Raw genomic sequence first — 26,622 nt, 5'->3', positions numbered from 1 at the left:
AATAAAAAGGAACAGAGGGTATGTTCCCTATAGCAGGGACACGTGTGCAACAAAAGGCACAGGGCAGAGCTTCAGAGGTACATTTTGGCTGGAGGCTCCATCACATGTGTGGAGGCTGGGAAGGGTGCCAAAGCCAGAATATGGAGGGCCTCCCATGCCAGGGAGAGGAGCCCCAGATCTAGTGTTTCCCCAATTGGTATGGAATCCCTGGGCAAAATGAGTGTATTGTAGAGTCTTCCATTTCCCCCAGGATGGCCTCCCAAGCTTTACAGAATGGGATGTCCCCAAAGGCAAAATAACACTCTGTTGGACACATTTCCTTCAAGTGCTAGTTGGACAGGTTCTATATGGTGGGGAGACTGGTTACTTTGAATGCTAGTGCAGAGGTCAGAGGTTCAAGTTCCAGCTCAGTCATGAACCAGCTATATGACCTTAGGCAAGGCACTCCTCCTAGGTCGGCATCCGCCCAACTGCAAAATAAGAGGTCTCTAAGATCCCTTCCAACTCGGGACATTCTGTGATTCTAATGGATTTTCTTGTGCCTAGACTGTAATTTAGAATATGTTATCCTGCCCTTTCCTGGAGGTTTAAGGCCAGCCTTTCTACTTGGTGGCTCTGTCAGTTTTGATATCATAACCTTTCTTGAGTATCAGTGATTTTAAATTTACAACAGAGTTGGTGCTGGGCTTGATACGGATTGAAGTGTTCAGGCAGAGAAGTGTGCTCTTAGTTACACGAGATTAGTGCTTCAGGGTTGTAGTTACCAATCACAGGACCCTGGACAAGGCGTTTAACCTCTCTGGGGATGGGTTTGCTCATCCAAAAAAGGCGTTAATAATAACACCTGTCTATATTGTGAGATGAAGTGAGATAAGCTGTATAAAGTACTTGAAACTTCCTGGCACTATACAAATGGCAGCTGCCGTTATTATTACTCTTGGTTAAATATACCAACCTGAAATAATAGTTGCTGTGATTGAGCACAGTCCCCCATTGTGTCCCCCCACTTCCCGCCCCCATCTTAGCTCCCAAGTGTCCACAGCGTTGTCTTCATACCATGGAAAATTCGGAGAAATTGCCATTTCCGTCTCTTGGACTTCCATCTCTGGCACAGTCTGCCGTGCTTTCCGCTCCTTTTTCTTTCCCTCTCTACATTTCATCTTAATTAGGAGGCTCAATCTAAAGATTTTCCAGACTGGCTCAGGCAAAAATTTGAATGATGTTCAGCACAGCCCTGAAAGAGCTGCTCCGCTTATTTGGAACTGGAGGCCCCGTTTATTCAGATCCTTAAGGAATCTATAGCTGTTGAGGTTACTATAACTCCTGTTTCCTCTTCTGCTGCCATAAAGTGTCTTTATTATAAAAGATAAATGGAGATCCTAGCACTATTATCCCAAGCAGGGACACCCTGGAGTCCTGAGCAAGTGGCTCTTGGCCAAATGAAAGAGGAATGGGTGGGGTGTTTTTCTCCTGGGACTTGGGTTGGTGAAGCTGGGCATGGAAGTTTCACATCTAATAGATACCTGGGCCTCCTTCCTACAGGTATTTTGAAGGTGGTGTCTCCTCTGTCTACCTCTGGGATCTGGATCATGGCTTTGCAGGAGTGATCCTCATTAAGAAGGCTGGCGATGGATCAAAGAAGATCAAAGGCTGTTGGGATTCCATCCATGTGGTGGAAGTTCAGGTACAGACATTGACACAGCTGAGAGAGGCGGCATCTGATTCAGGACAGCTAAGCAGCTGATGTTTCTTATTTTAAAGCAAGGGGTGGATGGGGTAGAGTTTAAACCCCTGTTAATGCTGGAAAATACCCTGAAGCCATTTGGACAAAGATAAGTCAGAATTATATGATAGTAGTAACAATGATAAAGAAACCAGAGGGATTGAAAATCGGCCTTTTCCCCTGACTGCAGACTCATAAGCTGTACCTCAGTGAAGAAAACCGAGTCGTTGGGCAGTGGGGGCAGCGCTCTGTCTGTGTCTAGCAGGGGCTGAGCATCTCTTAGTTGCTGGCTATGTGCTAGGTCCTCCGCCAGATGCTGGAGAGAAGACACAATGCAAAGTGTCTCCGGCCCAAGGTAGCTTCTTCCATCCTGTCGGGGAGACGATATGTACACACATGAATATATACAAAATGAAGGCAAGCCCATAATACTTTGTATCCAAGGTAATTTGGCAGGAGGATTTTAAAGTCATTTGAGGCTTTAAAGAAAACATGTACTTCTAATCAAGCATTTCAGTGCCTTCTTGGTGCTTGGTGTAGTGGAGCTTACAGGTACATCTCTAGGTATATAAGAAGTATGGTGGGATCAGGAAAGGCTTCCTCCAAAAAGCAGTGTTTGATCCAAGCCTCGGAGGAGGCCGGAGTGCATCTCAGGAATGGAAAAGAGCCAGTACAAAGGCCCCGAGATGAGAACTCAGGCCTGCGTATGTGAGGAAATGCAAGATGGGCAATATAGAGAACAAAGCCGGGAAGATAGGGAGGGGCCAGGCTGTGTAGGGCTCTAAATGTCGAACGGAGAAATGTGTATTTGATCCCATAGGTAATAGGAAGACACTGGAATTTCTTCAGTAAGGGAATGACACGGTCAGATCTGTACTTTGTATTGGAAGGTTTCTGGAGGATGGATTGGAGTGAGGGGAGACCTGAGCCAGGGAAACCAATTAGGAGCCCAGTTTAGGTGAGAGGTGATGAGGGCCTAACCAAGGGAGAGGACCACATGAGAGAGAAAAGGGATCTGTGTGAGTGGTGCTGTGGACATAGAAACAATAGGATTCAGCCCCCGGATGGGATGTGAGGATCTGGAAGGACATTGGTATCCTTGACCGAAGTAGCAAAGTTTGGAGCAGGGCCGTGTTTGATGGGGAAAGATGGTGAAATCTTTTGGGCAGAATCTGAGTTGAGAACTGAGCATGAGAGATACCTTGGTATATAGCCAATTAGAAATGTGCAATAGGCAGTTGTTGGGTTTTTTTTTCCAGAGGTGGGGGAGGGGCTGTCACTCAGAAGAGAGACTAGGGATGGATATATAGATTCTAAAGTCATTAGCATAGAGTTGGTAATTAAATCTATGTGAGCTGATGAGGTGATAACCAAGAGAAAAGTACAGAGAGAAAGAGAAGGCCCTAGGACAGTGCTTTAGGGTATGCCTACAGTTGGGGGGCATAATATGGATGATTAGTCAGGAAAGGAAAATAAAAAGGAGGGGTCAGACAGGAAGAGAACCAGAAAGCAGAGAGTTGAGAACCCAGGGAGGAGAAGGTGGTTAGCGGTATCATGATGCAATATCAAAAAAGAATAGGACTGAGAAAAAAGCCATCAGATTTAGCAATTTAGATATCACTGCTAACTTTGGAGAGAGCATTTTTATTTGAATGATGAGATCAGAAACCAGTTAGCAAAGACTTAAAAAGAGAATAAGAAGAGAGGAAGTGTGAGACAACTTTTTTTCATGTTGAATTGTGTGGCCTCTTACCTCAGAATAGCCTCAGCCTCGGTCTCCCTCCTCACATCCTCTGCCCCCCTTTCCTATCCATCCTCCAACCTCACAACTCACACACACACAGACACAGACACACAGACACAGACACAGACACACACACACACAGACACACACACACGCACACGCACACACGCACGCACACACACACGCACACACACACACCCATACCCATAAATTCTAGTGTCTTGCTGTTACCTCCAGAACCACACACAAACTTCTCTCTTTTGGCATTTAAAGTGCTCCCTGACTTTGCTCCTCCATTATTTCCCTTTTGCACGCCCTCCAGCCCAGCCAAACTGACTTTGACACTGCTCATCACCCCCCATCCCCCACCTCCCAGCTCTTTGCCTTCATACTTGCTAGTTCTCATTTCTGGAATGCATTCCCTCCTCACCCTCACCTCCTCCTCCTTTGTCTTCCTTTCTTTCAGAACTAGCCCTAGAGGCTGCTCCTTCGAGGAGGAGAGGCTTTTCTGGACCTTCTGCCCCCAAGCCCCTCGTGTATATTCTGTCTATACCCACGTGTGTACATGTTACCTTCCCTATTCGAATGTAAGGGCTTTACAGGCTGAGCTTGTTTCTTGCGTTTATTTGTGTCAGTGCCTGGCACAAAGCAAACCCTCAGCGAATGCTTGCCATTGGATTGACTTGGTTAGAACACAAAGCATGTATTCATTTCCTGACTAGGGTTCCCTGTGTACCACCTAGCCCTCCAGGCGCTCTCTGACTTCTTCATCTCCTCCCCCCACCAGGAGAAATCCAGCGGCCGCACTGCCCATTACAAGCTGACCTCCACGGTGATGCTGTGGCTACAGACCAATAAATCAGGCTCTGGCACCATGAACCTCGGAGGCAGCCTCACTAGACAGGTATGCCCACCTTCCATTCCCAGGCACCCACTCCCGTTTCCTGGGTGCTTTGTGCCCGTTTCAGTGTTATTCCCTAAGTCAACAAGCTCTTAGTTTTTAGTACCAAGGGATGCGCAGGTAGGTTGACTCGGGCCCTGTCCCCAAGTTCCTTACAATCCAGTGGGAGGAAGGATAACTCAGGAAATGTGTTGGGGAAGAGGTGGTGTCAAAGGTCAGCCTGAAAGGAAGGGGGGATGGGGAATTCAATAGCAAGAAATGGGGAGTGGAAGGGCAGCTAGGTGGCGCAGTGAATAGAGCACTGGCCCTAGAGGCAGGAGGACCTGAGTTCAAATCCAGCGTCAGTCACTTGACACACTTACTAGTTGTGTGACATTGGTAGACCATCCTCAGGATTGAGCACACTTCTTGAAAAACTAGGCCCACATTCTTTTCATGGCTATAAAATCAATGGTCATAAAGCCAAATGGACCTCTGGAGGCAGATTTGTCCATCCCTCTGCTTCTGGGTAGTGTTGTATGCAGTCTTTCAGGAAGAGAGCTGCCCACCCCCTGGACAGAAGCCCCTCCTCTTGCTGGGGGTCTATTCTTGTCCTCTTGGGCCTTTGGGGAAGGAGGAGTTTAAGGGACTCCTGAGGCGTGCCATCTCCCCCGCCCCCCCCTTCTCCATTCCCTGCCACCTGGGGAATTGGTCGAACTTCACAAATCTGTGTCCGCTCCCTCCATCACTCACTGCTCTAAACTGTTTATAATAATTATGCCTGCTTTACAGTGACCTGGACAAATATTTAATCCTTGGCCTTCCTAATAGTTTAAATCAGAGCTGTCAAACCGTGGCCAGAGTTTGGTTCCGGGCTTGGCGTGTAGGGTGGCCTGTGCCAAGCTAAACTTGAGGCTGATGAGTGGCTGTCCTCAGCACACCTTGGCTCAGGCTGCCTGGCCTGATCCCTGTTGCTTTTGCTCTTGGGACTTTAATGAGGAAATTCATGCTTCTGTCGTCATTTTAACGCTGCTCGTATAATCCATCTGAGATGCATTAAAGTTGAGGCTGCTTTCCAACGTAAGTAAAGGTAAAAAGGAGTAAGAGCGAGGGGCAGAAATCGACGAAGGCAGCCAGGTACGACCTCTGTGCAGACCAGGCCAAATCCAAGGGCTGGGCTGGAGCTTTGAATTGGGGATCTCCTACTTCTCAGAAGGTGCCGTAGCTATAGATGTGCGCCGTAATAGCCAGTAAGCTCTTGGATTTAAAGAGTGATTTTGTATGCATTTGCATGAATGGGAGGGTGTATATACTGAAAGTCAACTTGATATATTGGAGGAAAAGCCTCCATATTTAGAATTGGAGACCTGGGTTCAAATCTCATCCCTGCTGCTCTATACATGTCTGACCTTGCTTGGGCAAATTCTTTAATCTGGGGCTCTGTCTGGTCTCTTTGGTCCTTTCCAACTTTGAATCCTGGAATTCCTGTCCCTCCTGGCAGCACAAGCTCTGAGCTCCCTCTGAGAGGGAGATGGCTCTTCCACAATTTCTGGTGACTTGTGGGTGCCAAGAAGCACAGGCATACAGTACCAGAGAGGTCAGATGCAGAGCTGCTGTGGTGGACCAGGAGGCCTATGGCATGGGCCACATTCCTGAGGATGGCCTGAGGCAGGGTAGCCTTGTGTACAAGTGAGACTCTTGAGCTAGTGAGTGTCTGAGACAAGATTTGAACTCAGGTCTGCCTCACTTCAGGCCCAGCATAGCTAGAACAACTAGAATATAAACTCGTAAGATAAGGGCCCTAAAAATGCGCACACACCAAACTGGCAGGGCTTTAGAACCTAGAATGTCTGCAGAGCTGGGAAGGACCTCTGGGTAAGCAACATTTTAGCTACCAGGGACTTTAGAGATTTTATCATCTAACCAACCCCCCCATTTTGCGGATGAGAAAATTGAGAAGAGAATGACCTGGCCTGGGTAGCTAATTCTTGGCCGAGCTGGAGCTGGAGCAGGTTTCCGGACTCCTGGGCCCATGGCTGTGGCCTGCATAAATGCAGAATGCTGTGCTTCCTCCTTGTGCCTTGGGTTCCATAGGATCTCTTAATGCAGGATCTGTGGCTTCACTCGCAGGAGCCTGCTGGGATGGGCCATGGGGAATGTGCCAGACTCCCAGGACCACTGACCCTTTTCCCTGGGCTCACCATGATGCTGACACAGCGGTTTGTGTTTGTGTTAAATCAACAGTCTGCTCACACATTGACTCATCCTGCAACCATTTCTTACTAGTGGCTAGGGGCAAGACCAAGATAACTCAACCATGGCCAACCTCACAGGCCAGTGGGGTGTAAATTATCCTATACCAGCACTACTGCCTTAGTGGCACCATAGTGTCACATTGGACTCAAGAGGCCTGTGTTCAAATCCTGTCCCTGGCACCTGTTAGTAGTGTGACCATACAAACGGGACACTGCCCTTCTGAGCCTCACTTTCCTTATCTGTAAAATGAGGGGTCATAATCCCTGTATCGACCTACTTCAGAGTATTCGGAACACTCAAATGAGCCCTTATGTGGAAACCTACCAAAAACCTAGGAGGCAGAAGAAAGGCACCACCCTTTCTGAGGAAATAAAGAAACTCCATGTTAACAACTTCTCGAAGTTGAGGCAACTCACAGGACTTGAAATGGCCCCACAGGGAGATACATTTCAGGTCATGCATGGCCTCTGGATCTCTTTCTAATGGTCAGATGAGGCTCAGGGTCACTGAGTTCCTAGTATAAATGTTGCTGCTTGTGGATCGTTGGCCAGAACGTGAGAGCCCCATGACCCACACCTTTAGGTACCTAAGTAAACATGTGGTTATCACCAGGGTGACTTTTACATCCTACTGGGCCATCCTTTGGCCTCCTTTTGTCCCTTCACCCCTCAGCTTTCCCTTCCTACCCTCCCTCCACACATAGACTTAACCCACAGAAGTATAACAGACCATGGTGATCAGATCCCCTGGATCTCACTGGAGGCAGTGTCCCAACTTTGACCCAGACTTGGATGGAAGCCTGGACTCATTAGAGTCGTTCCTCCCCTTTTCCCTATGAGCACTTGAGACAAGAAGGGCACATTGGTTTTGGAGCTGCGTAAGCAAAGATGAGCGTCCCAAGTGCTGTGTGCTGAGAGCCAGCCTGGACTCTGTGGAAGATAATGCTGGCCAAGGCAGAGGAGGTAACTCAGCCTAATTTCTAACCTTGTAGGCTACAGTAAAGACCTGTACTGAAGGACATGGTGGCATGTATGAGTGGCCTCCTCTGCTCCCCCTAGAAAACTGAGCAGGGCATTCATTGCCCAGCAAAGGTGGAAGTCTGAAGCACCCCTGAATTGGTAAAAACACCCAGTCTACACTGGGGAAGTTGTCCAGGGGCTGTGGATACTGTGGAGTGACCTCAGTCACATGGTCCTCAGTAGTTCATCTGACTCCCCTTTTGGAGAGATCTAGCTGGGGAGAAAACATCACTTGAGATGAGCTTGGTTCATGTGTGTCAAACCTAGGACAACCCCTCAGACGATGTAGCCTAGAGACTACATCTGAACAACAAAGCAGATCATGAAGCAAAACTTTTCTGCTGATCTTGCCCCTTCAGAATTGTCAGAAAGGAACTCCCAGCAGGTCATGGTAAAATCCTGTCAGAATTGCATGAACCAATTCTGCATGTAAGAGAATCTGGGGCCCTTAGCTGACATGTTCCACTGGTGCCTCATCCTGGATTCCTGAATATGAGGCCTATTAGGTCCTGCCAAGCTGGAGAGACCTGATGATGGACCACAGGTCCATTATCTAGAGGCCAGCCTAACTAAGTTCCAAGGAACTCATTAATGAGCTGTGGCATCATTTTTTGTCCATAGAAACTCTCAAAGACCATCACCTCAACGATCAAGCCTTCCTTTCTGTATCACTTTGGGGGAGTGGCCCTCACACCAAAAATGATAGAGGAGCCTTAAAAGACATTGGTGATCTCTTGCTGTCAGACCCTCATGTGGGGGGTGAGGAGATGGGGCCAGGTGAGAAGTATATGTAGCAAGAGAAGTGCCAACATGTTAAAGAGGAAGTTGCATCACGAGGTCACCCAGTATGACAGCTGGAGATGTGGGAAAGAAGAGAGAATGTACATCTCTGGGGAGGGAGCCAAGGTTTCCGATGTGGGGAATGGCTCTGCAGATGTGCATTTGATGTTTTTTTCAGACTCTAAATATTTAGCAATGAAGGTGGAATGTTCTGCGAGTGGGGAGATTAGGCCAGTCATTTGCAAGCTGAATTCACTTCCCACCCAGCAGTAGTCACCCCATGATATATCACGAAGCAATAAAACACCATTGGAGACCCTCAGCCATTTATCATAGCAGGAAAATCCTCTCTGACTTGTGCTAGGCAATTAGGCAAAACCATATATTTTCAATGAGCTGGAAAAGCCCATTACCCCCTCTTCCAGATGTGGTGGAACAAAGGGAGGGCTGGGCGGGGGGAAAGGCAGGGAATATATTTTTCACCAAGGGGAGTTTAAAGACTACAGCTGTTGTCACGTACCTAGTGTTCCATAGAGTTGTCTAGGTTCAAAACTCCAACATGGGGGACTGCCAAGGCTGAGCCGCAATAGGCATTGAGGGGGCCAGTGGTTGACCATGGTGAGATCTTTCTGGCGGTGACCACTGGATGGCTAGAAGTTGCTTGTATAGTTCTTGGTTGAAAAGAAAGGAAAGATAGCTAGATAGATAGACAGACAGACAGACAGACATAGATATATTAAGGAGGAGAGCTCATGAATCATGTCACTGTACATGGAGAACTCTGAACTCTGATCCTTTCTTCCAAACTATATAGATAAATAGATAGAAATAGATATATGGGAGAGAGCGAGAAAGAAGAGAGAGATGGATGGCGAACACTACTAATTGATGTTAGAAGTAGAGATGATGGAAATGTTCCAGAACGTCTGAGAATCACATTGAAATTTGCCTCTAGGGTATCTGTAAAAGCAAATTGCGCTTCACCTATCTTGGAAGCTGAGCTGTTTTTAGCATCATCTGAAATGTGTCTAGGTCATAATTTTCCCTCATTTGTCTTACATTGTGAGCTGGGAAAACCCCAGCATCCTGGAGAGCAGATACGACTGTTCACTGGTGTAATCCACATGACGTCTCACAGTTTTTAACCAAGTCCATTTCCCAAGGCTCCCAAAATCTGGCAGGAAGCAGTTGTCCACTTTACTGGATCAGATGGACAAAGGCAGAGAAATCCAGTCAAAGGGAAGGAAACCAACCTGTGAGCTCTGGGGACAGGAAGAAGTGGTGCAGAGTAGCCTAGGAAGCAGAACGAAGCCCAGGCCTCTCCGCTGTGGCAATTTTAGTGACAACATGGTTGAACTTGGAGTTAGTACAGTGCCTGGCCCATAGTAAGCACTAAGTGTTAGTTGTTCTGTTCTATTATTATTATTATTATTATTATTAGCTCTTTTGGCGTACTGTGCTCAGACAGCTGAAGAGTGACCATAGGAAGATGTGCAGCGTTGCCTTCGTCTCCTGGGAAATCCTCCAAAGTGATTTCTGTTTCATGATCGCTGAAAGAATGACTTTTGATTGGGAGATAAACTGGATGCTGACTTCAGACTCAACTAGAATCACCTCGCAGAACATCTGTGTGTCCACAGCACATAAAAATGTTTTTCTTCTGGCATCAGCTTTTATAAGAATGCAATAACACATGCATAGCAAAAAACGGTTCTGTTTTTGGCTGGTGTGTATTGCCAGTGAGCTGACCCTAACCAGGTGTAGAGGGGAGTCAGCGGGGGGTGTCAGTGGGGAGCATGTGGAAACATATTTATGAGTGCCAAGATCTCCGCCTGCTTCTCCTCAAACCTTTCTGCCCTTCCATTCTCTGGCCCCATCACCCCTGCCCAAAGGAGAGTTCCAAAGCACTTGGAGCCTCATTGAGTTAGGGTACTCTGTGGTCAGATCTGCTCTCAAAGCAGCCCACAGTGTAGAGGGAGCCTCCTCCAGTGAGAATTTCTTAACCTATCCATCTCTCCCTCCACCACTTCTGAGATGTCTTTTGCTCTTTGAGCTTCTTGGAATAATTGTGATAGAAATCTGGCCTTGGGGTACTTCTGATATTGTGAGACAAGGAAGAGACAGATAAATGGAAAGAGTGAGTCAGCCATTTGAGTTTGCCCTTATGATCAGGATCCTGTGCCAAGAATGCCGTCCTGACTCCAGTCCCCTGCTGTTTGCTCCACTGGGGCCCTCACTGCTGTCTTGGCCTCTGCCCTTTCCCTAGGGCTGCCAGGCATTGGATTGCCAACCTCTCCATGGAGCCTGGAAGGTGGGGGGCAGGCTGGGGAGGAGTGTCTACTCAGAGCGGTGTGGTTCATTTGGGCCAGGCATGCCTTTTCTTCCAGCCCCTAATTTATCTTCATAAGTGATAGTCATATTTCTGCCCTCCTCTGCCCACCCCCCCCCCCAAAAAAAAAGAGTTCTCCAGGCTTTCTTCACTGTGGGCTTAGAAACCATTTCTAGTGAAAAGAGAGGACACAAATCCAGTGGGTTTGTCTCCAGCAGTTCCATTTTAAAATGGGTGGACACCATCCCTGCCTTTGTTCTCTATGTCTTCCCGCCACCTCCCAAGCAAGCACTGTTGGTTCAACATATATTTGAATTCATTGTCTTGGAAATCAGGGTTTATTCATCAAAAGTTTGTTCCAGCTAACATTTGCAACCTGCATAGTGTGACATGTTAGACCAGAAACCCTAGTGAGCTCAAGTTAACCTTTTAGCTTCATGTCTTTGAGAAGAGATTTTCTACCCTTTTCTACCCATCTACCCCTAACTCCACAGAGGGGCATTTCCCACCATCTAGCTTGGCCTGTCAGGGGCTCCTCCACAGGGGAGCTATCCCATCCCTTCCCTGACTAAAGCTTTCTGAAAATCTATGCTTCCAAGTAGAGTTTCTTCCTCGCATAATTTGTCTAAAGAAATAGTCATCTTACATTTTGCCTTTCCTTTCTTTTTGCTTTTTTCAGTCTTTCAGAAAAGCCATCCTGGTAGAACCAGGGGTCTTAGTGTCCAATCTCAGAACTGGCCCAGCTTCTTGAGGTTTTCTAATGCCACCTGCCACCCAGTGCAGGAATCCTCTCGATATCACCCCTGACCCAAGGAGCTTGAATGCAGGCAATCCATTCATTTTATGAACAGCTCTGATGGTTAGAAAGTTCAGCCTTGATGTTAATCCCAATGCTGTCTCTCTGTGATTTCTACCCAGTGACCCTGGCTGGTTCTGCCCTCTGGAGCTGCACAGAACAGGTCTCCCCTCTTCCACATGCCTTTCCTTTTCCTTGTTGGACAGAGGAATGTTGTTCCTCAGAGTATTCTTTCTTTTGGGTTCAACCCCTTGAGGGCTTTCAGCCATTTGCCCTTCTAGTGTGTTTCCAGATCTTTACCATCCTGGTTGTGTTCCAGCTTGTCAGTGCCTTCTTAAAACATCATGCCCAGAAAGGAGCTGCTCCTCCGCTAGGGAGTCGACCGTTGTTGTGCTAACACTTAGAATAATGGCACTAAGCTTGCATCAGCCTTCTCAACAGCCGTGTCTTGCACAGTTTAATCAGCTTCACAAAGCCACTCACTAGGATTAGGAAATAGCCTTTGGGACGCAGGCTAGTGTACTTTGACTATACCATATTGTGTCTCTTACTTGTAGAGTAATAAGAGGAGGAGGGAGCAAGAGATCATGTGGTCAGCAAGCTTCGAACCAAATGGTTTTTTAGCTCACAGACCATACAGCAGCAGATGGTCAGCTGGATTAGGCCTTCTGGCCATGGTGGCCCTGAAGGCCAGCCCCGTCAGTCATCATCATTGATAGAGAGCTGTGCTTACTGGCAGGGTCACAAGTAAGTCAGATCTTCAAGCCTGATGCTAATGCTCCATGCCAGTGCTAATGATGCTTTCTCTCAGTCAAATCAAGAATTTATTATAAAGTACCATCTTATACATGTGGCCCCCCTTCCACGATGATGCCTTTCTTTTTTTTCTTTTTTTTTTAAATTTATTTAATATTTTTAATTTTCAGCATTGATTTTCACAAGAGTTTGAATTACAAATTTTCTCCCCATTTCTACCCTCCCCCCCACTCTAAGATGGCATATATTCTGGTTGCCCTGTTCCCCAGTCAGCCCTTCCTTCTGGCAACCCACTCTCCCCCATCCCCTTTTCCCTTCCTTTCTTGTAGGGCAAGATAAATTTCTTTGCCCCATTGCCTGTATATCTTATTTCCTAGCTGCATGAAAAAACTTTTTTTTTGAACATCTGTTTTTAAAACTTTGAGTTCCAAATTCTCTCCCCTCTTCCCTCCCCACCCACCCTCCCTAAGAAGGCAAGCAATTCAACATAGGTCTCATGCGTATCATTATGTAAAATCCTTCCACAATACTCATGTTGTGAAAGACTAACTATATTTTGCTCCTTCCTATCCTATCCCGCTTTATTCAATTTTCTCCCTTGATCCTGTCCCTTTTCAAAAGTGTTTGTTTTTGATTACCTCCTCCCCCATCTGTCCTCCCTTCTATTGTCCCCCCTTTTTTATCTCCTTCCTCCTTCTTTCCTGTGTATGAGTGTGTATGTTATTCCCTCCTCAGGTCAAATCTGATGAGAGCAAAATTCACTCATTCCCCCTCACATGCCTCCTCTTCCCTTCTGACAGAACTGCTTTTTCTTGCCACTTTTATGTGAGATAATTTACCCCATTCTATCTCTCCCTTTCTCCCTCTCTCAATATAGTCCTCTCTCATCCCTTAACTTGATTTTATTTTTTTAGATATCATCCCTTAATATTCAACTCACCCTGTGCGCTCTCTCTCTCTCTCTCTCTCTCTCTCTCTCTCGAAAGAGAGAGAGAGAGAGAGAGAGAAAATCCCTTAATTTGATTTTATTTTTTTAGGTATCATCCCTTCATATTCAACTCACCCTATGCCCTATGTCTATATCTATATCTATCTACATATATCTACATATAGATATATATATGACCTGGCCCGCAGGTCACACAATCGTGGGTCAGCGAAGCTGGAGAGGGCCGGGGGAGCTAGGCTCGAGGAGGACCTGATGGCTCTAAAGGGCCAAGAGGCTCGGGAACGGGATCACGGAGAGGAAGGAGACTAGACGCATTGCTGGTGTGAAAATGTCTCTCTTTATTGTTCCTGGTGAGGGTTTTTATGAGCATGCTATCAGGATGCCACGTCCCCAGAGGCGTGGCTATGCATTGGATGCAGGCCTGCGTCATATCCCAGAAACGAGAGTTAGCCAGGAAATGAAAGCTAAGCGAGAAATGAAAGCTAGCGAAGGGAGAGGGCGCGGGTCAGGCAGAGGGGAGGGGTAAGGCGATTTTCCAGTCTCCGGCATATATAGATATAGATACATATTTCCTTCAGCTAGCCATCTTTCCATGTAGGAATGTAAACAAAACAGTTCAATTTTAGTAAGTCCCTTGTGATTTTTCTTTCTTGTTTACCTTTTCATGCTTCAATTGATTCTTGTGTTTGAAAGTCAGATTTTCTATTCAGCTCTGGTCTTTTCACTGAGAAAGCTTGAAAGTCCTCTATTGAAGTCCATATTTGCCTTGGAGCATGATACTCAGTTTGGCTGGGTAGGTGATTCTTGGTTTTAATCCTAACTCCATTGACCTCTGGAATATTATATTCCAAGACCTTTAATGCCTTAATGTAGAAGCTGCTAGATCTTGTGTTATCCTGATTGTGTTTCTACAATACTCAAATTGTTTCTTTTTGGATGCTTGCATTATTTTCTCCTTGATCCTGGGAGCTCTGGAATTAGGCAACAATATTCCTAGGAGTTTTCTTTTTGAGATCTTTTTCAGGAGGCAATCGGTGGATTCTTTCAATTTCTATTTTACCCTCTGGCTCTAGAATATCAGGGTAGTTCTCCTTGATAATTTATTGAAAGATGATATCTAGGCTCTTTTTGATCATGGCTTTCAGGTAGTCCAATAATTTTTAAATTATCTCTCCTGGATCTATTTTCCAGGTCAATGATTTTTCCAATGAGATATTTCACAGTCTTCCATTTTTTCATTCCTTTGGTTCTGTTTTATAATATCTTGATTTCTCATAAAGTCCCTAGCTTCCACTTGCTCCAGTCTAATTTTGAAGGTAGTATTTTCTTCAGTGATCTTTTGGACCTCCTTTTCCATTTGACTAATTCTGCCTTTCAAAGCGTTCTTTTGCTCATTGGCTTTTTGGAGCTCTTTTGCCATTTGAGTTAGTCTGTTTTTTAAGGTGTTGTTTTCTTCAGTATTTTTTTGAGTCTCCTTTAGCCAGTCATGGACTTGTTTTTCATGGTTTTCTCACATCCCTCCATTTCTCTTCCCAATTTTTCTTCTGCTTTTTTAACTTGCTTTTCCAAATCCTTTTTGAGCCCTTCCTTGGCCTGAGACCAGTTCATGTTTTTCTTGGAGGCTTTTGATGTAGGCTCTTTGACTTAGTTGACTTCTTCTGTCTGTATGTTTTGGTCTTCTTTGTCACCAAAGAAAGATTCCAAAGTCTGAGTCTGAATCTGAGTCTGTTTTCACTGCCTGGCCATGTTCCCAGTCAACTTACTTGACCCTTGAGTTTTTCATTGGGGTATGACTGCTTGTAGAGTAGAGAGTACTTTGTTCCAAGCTTGAGGGGCTGCGCTGTTGTTTGCAGAGTTATTTCTACATAGCAAGCTCTGCCACACCAGCGCTACTCCTCTCCCAAGAACCACCAACCCAGACTGGACTCAGATCTAAGCTGGCTCTGTACTCCCACTCTAATCCGCCACTTAATTCCTCCCACCAGGTGGGCCTGGGGCCGGAAGCAACTGCAGCTGTACTCTGTAAGCAGCCTTAGAGCTGCATCACCTCCACTGCCCCTCTGTCCCAGCAGCTTTTCCCACTAACCTTCTCTGTTGTCTTTGGTGTTTGTGGGTTGAGAAGCCTGGTAACTGCCACAGCTCACTGATCCAGGGCGCTAGGGCCTGTTCTCCTGGCACCTGGCCTTGTTGGTCCAGACGCAGCTCACGCTGGGCTCTGTTCCGCTCCCAGTTCTGTGGTATAGACCTTACCCCGCGACCATCCAGGCTGTCCAGGGCTGAGCCCTGCTTCCCTCTGCTATTTGGTGGGTTCTGCAGTTCTCGAATTTGTTCAGAGCCATTTTTATAGGTGTTTGGAGGGACCTGCTTTGGGCGGGGTGGGGGGAGCTCACGCAAGTCCCTGCTTTCCAGCTGCCATCTTGGCTCCACCCACCATGATGCCTTTCTTAATTCATCCAGTGTCACCCATCCAAGTCCATACCTGTGCCACCCTGTCTGTAGTGTTCTCCTGTGACTTCTCTTCATGTGGCCTGCATGGATGCTAGGGCTGTCTGCTGTTGACCCCATATTCTTGCCTCAGAGGATCATGGATTTTGAAACAGAAGGAAGGAAACGAGTATTTATGAAGCACCTAATATGTGCCAGGCACTGTGCTGAGCTCTTTACAGACATCTCATTTGATCTTCACAGTAACCCTGTGGAGGTAGCTAGTATTACTACCTCTGTTTTACAGTTGAGGAAACTGAGGCAGGCGGGTTACATGACTTGCCCAAGGTCACATATCTAGGAAGTATCAGAGACTGGATTCAACCTGAGGCCTGCCAGACTCCAGGTCCAGTGCTCTATTTGTCACCCCCCTCTTACACTTGAGCCAACTGATTTTTGAACCTAAATACAGAACTTGATGTCATCCTATTCATTGCAGCCTGTTGTCTCTCCCTGCCAGGATCTTTTCTAATCATGACTCTGTCAGCCAGTACATTAGCTCTCTATCCCCACTTTGTGTCATCTCTATGACAGGTTGGGTAAGTCTGCTTTCCTTCTCCTCATCCAAGTTGTTGATAAAAATACTGAACAGCACAGGACCAAGATTTGGCTATCCACCATAAGTGGCCTCGCTCCAGGGTCACACGAATCACTTGACACTCTTTGGCTGTGATTGTTAAGTAACTCATGCTAGAATTTTGCTGGGTACCCCGTCATGCTTACTGGTATTAATTTTCCAGAATCTACCCTTTTTCCTCTTTTTGAAAAATCATAACCTTCGCTTATTTCCATTCCTTCTCAGAGATTACAGCAGTGGCTCTATGATCACATCTTCCAGCCTCTCTAGTACCTAGTAGGTCATTGACCTGGGCCTGGAGACATCATTTCATTTATGATGGCTGGGTGTTCTCTTCCATAGCTTAGGTGTTCTTTTCCGCTCATTGTTGCCAGGCAGAAGGGGCTGACTTAGCCTACTGGGTAAGGAAATAGAGTAGTCAGGGATCAGTGGAAGCCCGCGGGGAAACAGCAAATGGCAAGCTCAGCATGAGTCAGTGATGTGAGGTGAGGGGGTCCAAGTCTTAGGTGGGGGTGGGATGGTCCCGCTGTCCTCTGACCTGGTTAGAGCACATCTAGAATATTGGCCCGTTAGAGGTGCCACATCTTAGTGAGGACGTGGATGAGCCAGATTGTATCCAAAGGGCAGCCAGTATGGCAAGAGAACTGGAGGACAATCTGACAAAAGTCAGCTGAGGCACAAACATATTTATAGCAACGTGTTTTTGATAGTAGTTGTAGTAAAGCACTAGAAACAAAGTCGATTCCTGTCAGTTGGGGAATGATTAAACAAATTCTAGTGCCTGGATTTAGTGGAATATTAGAGTGCTGTCAGAAATAGTCCAGATGACGAACAGGACGACTCACAAGCTGATGCAGAATGGAGTGGGCAGGACCAGGGTCACAGCAGATACAATGACCACAGGAGTGTGAATGGAAGGAGCAGCATGACAAAATAACTGAAATCAAATGCTTTGGGATGGGAATGACCAGTTGTGGCCACGAAGAAGAGGTGACTTGGGAAGAGAGGGCCCTTGTTAAGTGCCAGCTGTGTGTTGAGCACTGGTGAGTCAAAGATAATGAACAAGATGGTGTGCCTTCTGGACAGAAGGGAGAGGGCCCTCAGAGGCCATCTGGTTGAAGCTGTATCTCAACAAGAATTCTCACTTCATATGACAAGTGGTTACCTAGACTTGGCTTGAAGACCTCTAGTGAGAGGGATCCCTTTCCTGTGGCAGCTCTTCCATGTGGGAGCCATACTTTTTGTGATATGTCTATCCCAGATTGTAGTCCCCAACCTAGACTCTTTCTTCTTCTCCACCTTCCATGATGGGTATTGTGAAGTTTTGGTTCCAGGGTTCTTGTGATCTAATTCAGCTTCACCACTCATTCATTTTTTGACCTTGGACCCGAGACTCTTTCTGTGTCTATTTCCCCATCTGAGAGGCAACAAAATAAATTTGTTCCCTGCCCCTACCAGTGGCAATGCCAACAGAGTGAGGGTACACTCCAGAACAGTCCCCTACCTGACTTCCATTTGGCCTTCTGTTTGATGTCCCTGGAGGCCAGGAATCTAACGTCTCTTTTGTCTGCTGGGCTACATGATCACCCTTCTGGGTTACTTCAGCCTTTCCCCAGAGGCTCACTGATAGTAAGAATGTCCTCTTCAGTTCCCCTTCCAAAACTGACTGACTCACAGATCCAGAGACTCACAATGCCCAGAACAAATCAGTTCAGGTTATGGGAGGCTGGGGCTCCTTTTGAGATAGTAGTCTCCAAAAAATAGGCATTCTTCCTTTCCTTCTTCCCTCTTCCACCAGTCTTCCTCTGCCTACTTAGTGACATTGCAAAAGTGGGGAGGGATATTGTAGATGGAGGAGAAAACAAATTTTCAACTTCTCTGCCTCATCCCATCCCCAAACAAAACCCACTCCTGTGCCTCACCTCTCCTCAGTTGCCCTGCCCCAACTCCTTTGGTTTTTTATTATGTATGAGAGGTGTGTGTTGGGGAAGGGGAAGGTGGTGGATTTTAGTCAAAAGAGGCTTTGAAGGGCCTTGAGTCCAAATCCCTCATTTTACAGAGGAAATGAACAAATTCGCAAAGATTTAGTGATTTGCCCAAAGTCAACAAGTGACAAGTAGCAGATTGAGGTTGTGAACCTGGGTCCTCTGAGTCCAAAACTCTCTTCATTTCACCCAGGATTTCGATCGACACCAGGCCATTTGGATGGATACCCTTTTGCAGTAATGCTTCTCAATTACATGGGGCCTATCTATATTTTTACAGATGGAGAAAGATGAAACCGTGTGTGATTCCTCCCCACACATAGCCAACATTGGACGCCTGGTAGAGGTAAGCACTTGAAGGGCCTGGGGCTATGTTGGTCTGGGCACTCTCCAAGTGGGAAAGTGAGGTTGACATTGCCAGTCTGAACAAGTGTATTTTGGTGCTTAAGTCCAGGGTAGTTGAAGCATTTCACCCACTCTCATGGCCAAAGAGCCCCAAAACCAGCTCGCCACTTTGGGGCCCTTTACAGGACGTTCTCTAGAACCAGAGACTTCAGAGCTAGGAGGGGCCTTGAGATAATGTTTGGAAAGAGCTTGCCACAGCGTTTGGCCCATAGTAGGTGCTTAATAAATGCTTGTTTCTTCTCTCCTTAAAGAGAGAATTCCATTCAACCCTTTCATTTTACAGAGGAGGAAACTAGGCAGGAAAAGCAACCTAGTTAGAATGGCAGGCCTAAGATTAGAACCCTCGCCTGTCTTCTCTCCCCTTTGTCCAGCTTCATAGCAATTCCAAGAGCTTTTTGGGCTTTTAGCTCTGGGAAAATTTTTCCCCATCCATCTGGTTGGATGTGGGCTGGACCACACATGACAAAGTCACCTTCTCCCCATAGCGTCGATGTGGAAGTTGGCTCCCCAAAGACTTTGGCTTGCCCTGATCTGTCCCTGGTTTGTTGAATGCAAATGGAACCTGGACGAAGAACGGCTCTTTGGGACCAGAGCTGGTCACCACTTCAGAGGGACTCAGTCCAGGCCAGGGCTCTTCCTGCTCCTTCTAACCCCATGGCAACAGAAGGAGAGCTGGCCCCAAATTTCCATTCAGCAAACATTTGTGGACTGTGATACTTTAGCGGTTATAATGTAGCCTGACTGGAGGGGCTGCAGGACTTGGGGGGAGGGGGGGGGTCCCTAGCAGGAATCTAAATAGATGATTGGCTTTTGGAACTGCCCATTGGCCTTGGATGATGAGAAAAAGCTTCTCTGCCCTGTGTGTGGGCCTGAGCCTCCCTCTGATAGTCGCGGAGAGGGATAGGGTCGTGGGGGTGAAAAGACTCTGGGTAGGCAGAGCTCTTCAAACTGCTCACCACGATGCCCAGCTGACTCTTTCCCTTCTTAGGATATGGAAAATAAAATCAGAAGTACGCTGAATGAGATCTACTTTGGGAAAACAAAGGACATTGTCAACGGGCTCAGGTAACATACTCCTCCATCTTTTTCCGAGATCTGAGAGGAGCCTAGAACTTTGCTGGCAGCAGGCCAGTTGGTCAGCGTGCCTGCATGGGCCGGAGCAGGCCTGGGAATGTTGAGGAAGCCTCATCCCTAGAGTCCTGTGTTTGCAGAGGCAGTGAGACCGTACCAACACTAGCCACAGTCACACGGCCTCTCTTAAGTGGTGACAAGAAGGCTAAGAACTAAAAACTGTAAATTCCTTTGATATTTGATTCCCTGGTAGTGCTGATCAGGGTAGGTAGGATTTGGGCCGGGCTGCCAGAGGTTCTGAATCTGCTTTCAAGACTTAGCAAAATCACTGCTTTAGAATTTGAAATGTAAAAAGAAATTTCCCCATGAATTCCCCTTCAGTCATTTATCTCCCTCGGAATTTTCCAACCCCCAGTCCTTTGAGCTGGGGATTTTGCCTGGTGTCGTGGCGACACATCCTCCCTCAGTTGCTGTTGGAGGGACTTAGACTTCACTGTGGTTAGGGAAGCTCCCTGGTCCTCAAGCAAAATGCTCACTGGAGGCCCAACTTCCAAGGAGTGAGAGACTCCCCAGTTAGGACCCTCTCTCCAGGCAGGTGGCCAGCATCAGAGCCTTGCCGTCAGTGGATTCCAGCACTCTCATATGCGTCCCCAGCGCAATCAGCTTCCGCAGGGGGACCCCGGAAGTATCTTTAGTCCCTGCTCCCCTCCCCTCTTTTTGCCTGCCTGATGCTGTTGAAACCCTGCTTGTAGTCCTCTGGGAAAAGCCAGAGCAGGGCTGTTCACTCCAGACTCAACCCCTAGTCCCTCACCTAGGGAAGGGGCTGGGGCTGGGGCTGGGGCTGGGGCTGGGGCTTCCCCTCCTCTTTTTCTCCTCCCTTGGTTTTTTTCTGACTTGTGTGTTTGTTTCTGCCCTTTATTTTTCCTTTGCTCCCTACAGGTGTGTCTCCTCTCCCACCCCCCTGTCCCTGGGTCCTTGTTCTTTGCCCATTAGCTTCACTTATTTCTAAACTACTCTCTGTAGATCTATTGACGCTATCCCTGACAACCAAAAGTTTAAGCAGTTGCAGAGGGAGCTTTCTCAAGTGTTGACTCAGCGCCAGATCTCCATCCAACCCGATAACTAAGCCGATCCAGGTACCCGCCTGCCTGCCTGCAGAGGCAAAGGGAGGCTCCTCACTAAACCCGGGCGGTCTTTATGTACAGCCACTAACCTCCCACCTCCTCGGGGGGCTGATTAACAAGCAAGCACCTTAATCCTGCAGGCTCTTGTCACATCATCCACCCCGTGTAACAACTAGATGCTCGTGTGTGTGTGTGTGTGTGTGTGTGTGTGTGTGTGTAAAAGGGAGGAGTAGGGGTGGGCTCGTGTGCCCCCACGCACCGGGCAGGGATGTGCATGTGTGCCTTCCTGTGGGCCCATCATTTCCACTCTGGTCAGAGATTGCGATGTGGAAACACGGTCACTTCTCAGTTGAGTGTTGCTCTCAGCGGGACTAATTGCTCTTGAACCAGGAGCCCCTGAGTGGCGAGGCAGCTTGTCCACATTCTGCCTCCTACTGCCTCCTTGTTCTATGTCATAGAGCCAAAAGAACATTGAGTCTGGGATTGGAAGACCCAGGTTCCTCTTCTGCTGCTCCTGCTTAGTGGGCTGTGACTTTCTTCAGTCACCTCTGCTCTTGGGGCCTGAGTTTCCCCATCCATGAGACAAGGGGGCTGGGCCCTCCAAGTTTCAAGTCTTGGCTTGTAGTCCCATTTGGTCCACTCAGCAGCCCCCTGAAACTGGCAGGTTACATCTGCCTGCTGCAAAGAGGGAGAACAGCTAAGGCTCAGACCAGTGAAGTGGCTCCCCCGGGATAGCTTAGGATAGATGGGTCAGAGCCCATTACTTGACACACTTCCATGTTGCCTTCCAAAGAGCCATCAGGCTCTGGAGGCCAGTGATGTTTTAGAAAAAGACACTACCTAGAATCAGGCCCACTCGCATCCTTCCTCTGGATCTTTCACCCAAAAGAGAAGGCAGTAAGCAGTGTGGCCAGCCTGGCCTGGCCTGCCCTCGGGGCATCTGCTCCTGCCTGCCCCCTCAATCGGCCCAGCTTTCCAGGAGGCTCTTTCCTTGCGTCCCTCCTCCTTGGGGGCAGGGCTGACCTCAGAGAAGATGCCATGATGTCTCTCTGCTTGGCGTCAGGGCAGGCAAGAAGCCACTGCCCTTAGCCGTGGCTCTCAGCCCTGGTCACCTTACACAATAGGGGTAGAACCTAGACTGGTCTCCCCACATACCCCTGATGAATTACAGATGTCCCCTCATGATGTTCCCCTGAGAGAAAGGGAAAGACTCTTGTTTGTTGTTGATGGCCAGGAAACATAACTCTATAAATGTAGGCAGCGTCTCCAGAGAAGGGAAATGTTTGGAAATAGAAACCATCCAGAAAGTAAAGTCTGCACGGTCAGCCAGTATGGAGCCCAGTGTGCTGGGGGTGAACTCCCCTGCCCTGTGCAGGGCTGGAATGAGCCAGCTTGGGATAGACAGTAGAGTGCCCTGGCTTCTGGCAGACTTGGATGGCTGATAGTCAGGTGCCTTGACCAGAAGCCCCTTTCTGCCTACCCTGTCCTAGCCTGCACCTCTTTGGCCTCCCATAAGCTTCAAGACTGTCTCTTGGATAACTGTCAGCACAGCTTCCTCAGGTACCTGCAGTCACACCATGGGGGGCTGTGGTTTGGACTGCACTTCCCTCTTGACCAGTCACCAGGAGCTGCCCGATGTCCCCTCTTCTGCTCCCAGACTGCCCTTCTCCCAGCTCCTCAGACACTCATTGGCTTGGACCATGAGCCCAGCCACAGTTGGGCTCACCTGGCCCTGGAGGCTAATACTATTCTTGGCTCTTGGTGCCTTTTCCCTTGTATTTCAGCCTTTCTGAGTCTAACTTAGGTGACAGGGCATAGAAACCAGGGGGAAAGTGGAGCAGGGGAACTTCTTTTCAAAAGAGCAGTGGCTGTAATCGAGGCCAACATCCGAACAGGGAAGGAGAAAGCCTGGCAAGTTGATCCCTGTGCAGGTCAGTTCTTGCTTTTAAATTGTTCTCCTTTTACTGAAGCCATTCGTGCTCAGAAGTAAATGGGGAGCATGTTGGAATGGCCACAGAACTGGCATTTCACAGTGAGGACTTGGGCTCAGGCCACACTTGTTTGTTGTCCAGGCTTTGGGGCTTCTCCACAACGTGAAGCCTCCCCATGCTCCTCCAGCACATCAGAGTCAGGCACCACTGAAGCACTTTGATTCTCACACTGGGTGTGTGTTGTCTCTGTGAGGCCTGGTGCCCGCTGTCAGGACTTTGTGTGTCCCAGACCCCCTTGGCAGCCAGGCTGCTGAGGCCCTGAACCTCCTTCCCATAATCAGGATGGAATTTTTTCCATCCAAGTTCATAGACACCCCCCTGCCCAATAGCCATCTATGGGCCCTTGAACCTCAGGTTAAGAACCCATGTGCTAGATAGGAGAACCTACCCTTTCACCACCCCCATGTCCTGGGACTCCCAGGAGAACATGGCCTTGCCTGTGCCCTCTATCAGAGAGTCCTCCATTCTATTTCTGGTGTGCTCCAAGCCTGCACCCTCCCCCTCAGCTCTGAGGAAGGGTCTGAGAGATACTGACCATGGGAGGAGGGAGTGTTGAGCCTTCTCCCCCAAGTGTGTGTGGCTAGGAGCCATACAGGTAGAGAAGTCCAGCCCTCAGCTCCTGCAATTGAATGTCTCTGTCTTGAAGCCAGGCCCCCTTTGCCCCCCACCCATGCCAGGGAACTGCCTGTCCTTCCTCCTCCTCCTCTTCTTCCCTCTTCCCCTTCCTGCTCCATCTTCCCTCCTCCTCCTCCCTCCCTCCTTCTCCTCCTCCTCCTGGTCCAGGTTGTAGCCTAATCCAGGGTGTGATTTTTCTTTTTCCTTCCCTTCCTACAGGTCTGTGCAGACTTTTGCAGACAAATCAAAGCAAGAAGCCCTTAAAAACGATCTGGTGGAGGCTTTGAAGAGGAAGCAGCAAAGTTAAACTCCTCCTCCTGCTAACAAGCTGCGCTGTGCACTCACTAGATTCCTTTCTTAGAGAACTCTGCCTCCGCCACCCTCCCCCCATGTCACGTAACAATCCGCTTCCGAGCTGCGCCATCTCTCCCGTGAATAAAGCTGTAAAAGCCTTCTCAGTCTGAGACCGACTTTCCACCACATTTTCCTACAAGACCTTCCTTCTGGGTTTCCATGGAGACCATGAGTTGTTGTTGGGTTGGGTTTTTTGTTTTTGATTTGTTTTGGGGTTTTGTTTTGTTTTTTTGGTTTTCTCTTCCCCCAGTGTCCCCTTCTCCCCCCCCCCCCCATTCCATTTATTAGGCATCAAACACAGTCCATCTGTCTGTCCAGGCCTGCCCTCCCACCTTTTTGTTACATTGGTGTAAAAAATGTAAAACAAAAAAAATTTATGAAATACTGCGGTGTGTGAAAGGAAAAACTGGAAATCCAATTCCACGTGTGTGTGGGAGTTGTTTGGGGTGGGGGTGGGGGGACCCAAGAGGGGTTGGTGAGGGAGGGGAGGCAGCTCTGAGAGGAGGCCGAGGTGGGTCCTCAGTGTTGTTCTCTAGACTCACCCCCAGTCCCAAGGAGATGCTATTTTCGGGGGAAGGGTGGGGGGGAGGGAGCGGGAAATCTGCTTTACCGTTCTGCTCTTCTATCTAGCCTGAATCCAGGCGCTTTTCTGTCGATTTTTATGGAATGCAAAAAGGGTTTTTTTTTTGTTTTATTTTGGTTTTTTTTGTAAAGCTTAAACTGAAAAAAAAATTAAATAAAAATAAATCTACATCTTATACTTGAGCCTCCATACTTAAGAAAAAAAATAGAAAACCATCTAAAAAAATAATAAAAAGAAACTGGGAAGCAGTAAACATCCACCTCCTTCATTTATTCCCTGGTTTTTCTCTGTAGCCTGTGGATTATTCAGAGTTCTGTGCACCAGCATGGTGGGATGGGATGGGGACTGGGGAGGTGATTCTGGTGCCCAGACTGGACTTGTCCAGGGCAGAAGTGTTGGGCACGGGTCTGGCAGAAATGTTGATCTTTTATGATCTCCTTTTCTTTCTCTGCCCTCATGGGATACTTACATAGAATTCAGAGCTTGAAAGGGACCTTAGAGATTTAATCCAAACCCCTCCCGGCAGAAGATGAGTGAGGTGACATGTAGGTTTCTGATCCAGGGTTCTGTCTGTTCCATATAGGCAGCCCACTACACCCTTACCCCGCATAGGAGCTCTGCTGCTTTCATTAATGCCCCAGTTTGTCCCCTTCTCTCTTGTCTAGCCCACACCTCTCCATCTTTTCCACAAAACCTAAGCTGCTAAAATCTAAATACAACTTACAGCCGTTTCCTCTGAAACCCTGTCCAAAAAGGCAATAAGGGTGGTCTGGCATGACCATCTTTTAAAGATCACCATCTTATCTTCCCTTCCTACATACCCACTAACCATTCATCTAAAAATAGATTTTAGCATTGTGTCAGGAATTGAAGTTAAAACTTACTGGCGTCTAGTCGACAGACCTCTCTTTCCTTTAAAATTAGGATGCACATCCATCTCCGGGAGGTCTGGGTTATCCTTTCCACGAGGTTTCAGAGATGACCAGATCCTCAGCAATCACAGTTCCCTCAAGGAGTTGGTGTGGTCCACCTCTTCCTGCTAGTTTAAACTCATAAACAATGCCTAAGGGAGCTCTACTAACTTCCCGTTTCTCAAGTTTGAACCCCAAACGAGCCATTTTGTTTGGGCTGTTCTCTCAAGCTCACTGATGCTAAGGAAGATACAAAGTTAAGTTAAAACATGGTCCTTTGTCCCCACGGTGCACACAGTCTAGGTTGGGTGGTAAAGCATAAACGTAACATGCAGTATTACGTGATGAGTACATTAGAAATTTCACAATAAGGTGCAATGTACATTCTGAGGGGGAAAGATTGTTGCTAACAAGGTATCAGAGAAGCAAACAAGTTAATGTTTGTAACAGCGCTTAGCACATAGTAGGTGCTCTATAAATACAGTACTCCCTTCCTGAAAGAAGTGGCCATGCCTTGAATGATGGATAGGATTTCCACATCTGGGGGGGGGGGGTAGGATGTGGAGTATATTAAGGGGAGGGGGTGGAAGGAGGAGGGCACAGAGTAGGTTTGGTAGGTGTGTACCTTGTGTGGAAGGGAGTAGTACGAGATAACATAGGATAACACCAGACTACAGTGAGGTAGAAAGAATTCTGGACAAACGAGAGACAGTTCAAATCCTGCCTCTTAACTCTTAATAGGTATGCACTCAGTTTCTTCATCTGTAAATGGAAATGACAAACCTCCCGGGGCTACTTTAGAAATAGCTAATGTCGAACTTTGAAAGTTTCCAAAAGTACTTAATGCAGCCAAGCTCCAGTCTCTCCAGATGTTCAACAGTCTCCAACACATGATCTGGTGCCGCCCTACCTCATCTTAAAGTAGTCAGCATTTATGAAGTGCCTACTATGTGCTGGGCACTGTGCTGTCCTGGGAATATGAAAAAGAGGCTAAAGACGGTCCCTGCCCTCAAAGAGCTCACAATTCTCACCATGCGTGGTATATAGCTCCTCAATTGATCCTCACAACAATCCTGTGAAAAAGGTGCTATTATCCACATTTTACAGATGTGAAAATTGAGGCTGATTTGCCCAGGGTCACTCAGCTACTAAGTGTCTGAGACAGATTCAAACGGGTCTTCCTGACTCCAAGCCCAGCCCTCTATTCACTGCACCACCAAATGTGATGTGGCCCATCTTTGCAAAGCTTTAGAGTGCTTTATGTCACGTCAGTTACTCTTACAAAGCGTC

At 47.6% G+C, this 26,622-nt stretch overlaps 1 protein-coding gene across 2 annotated transcripts in view; it reads left to right on the top strand.

Moving 5' to 3' along the window:
* Positions 1–24,674, top strand: part of CAPZB (capping actin protein of muscle Z-line subunit beta) — a 166,200-nt gene extending 141,526 nt beyond the window's left edge. Inside the window, exons 5-10 of one of the 2 annotated variants that reach the window (XM_036746958.1) lie at positions 1,543–1,684; positions 4,255–4,371; positions 18,559–18,624; positions 19,672–19,748; positions 20,778–20,890; positions 23,704–24,674. In XM_036746958.1, coding sequence (XP_036602853.1) covers positions 1,543–1,684; positions 4,255–4,371; positions 18,559–18,624; positions 19,672–19,748; positions 20,778–20,880 — 505 coding nt within the window. In that variant the 3' untranslated portion in view covers positions 20,881–20,890; positions 23,704–24,674. The remainder of the gene's footprint in view (positions 1–1,542; positions 1,685–4,254; positions 4,372–18,558; positions 18,625–19,671; positions 19,749–20,777; positions 20,891–23,703) is intronic. The other variant, XM_036746959.1, reaches the window with a different exon arrangement.
* The last annotated feature ends 1,948 nt before the right edge of the window (positions 24,675–26,622 follow it).

Source organism: Trichosurus vulpecula, chromosome 2 (assembly GCF_011100635.1).
Source record: "Trichosurus vulpecula isolate mTriVul1 chromosome 2, mTriVul1.pri, whole genome shotgun sequence".
Classification (NCBI taxonomy): Eukaryota; Metazoa; Chordata; class Mammalia; order Diprotodontia; family Phalangeridae; genus Trichosurus; species Trichosurus vulpecula.
The sequence above is the reverse complement of the archived record's forward strand: the minus strand, read 5'-3'. Positions and strand labels throughout refer to the sequence as shown.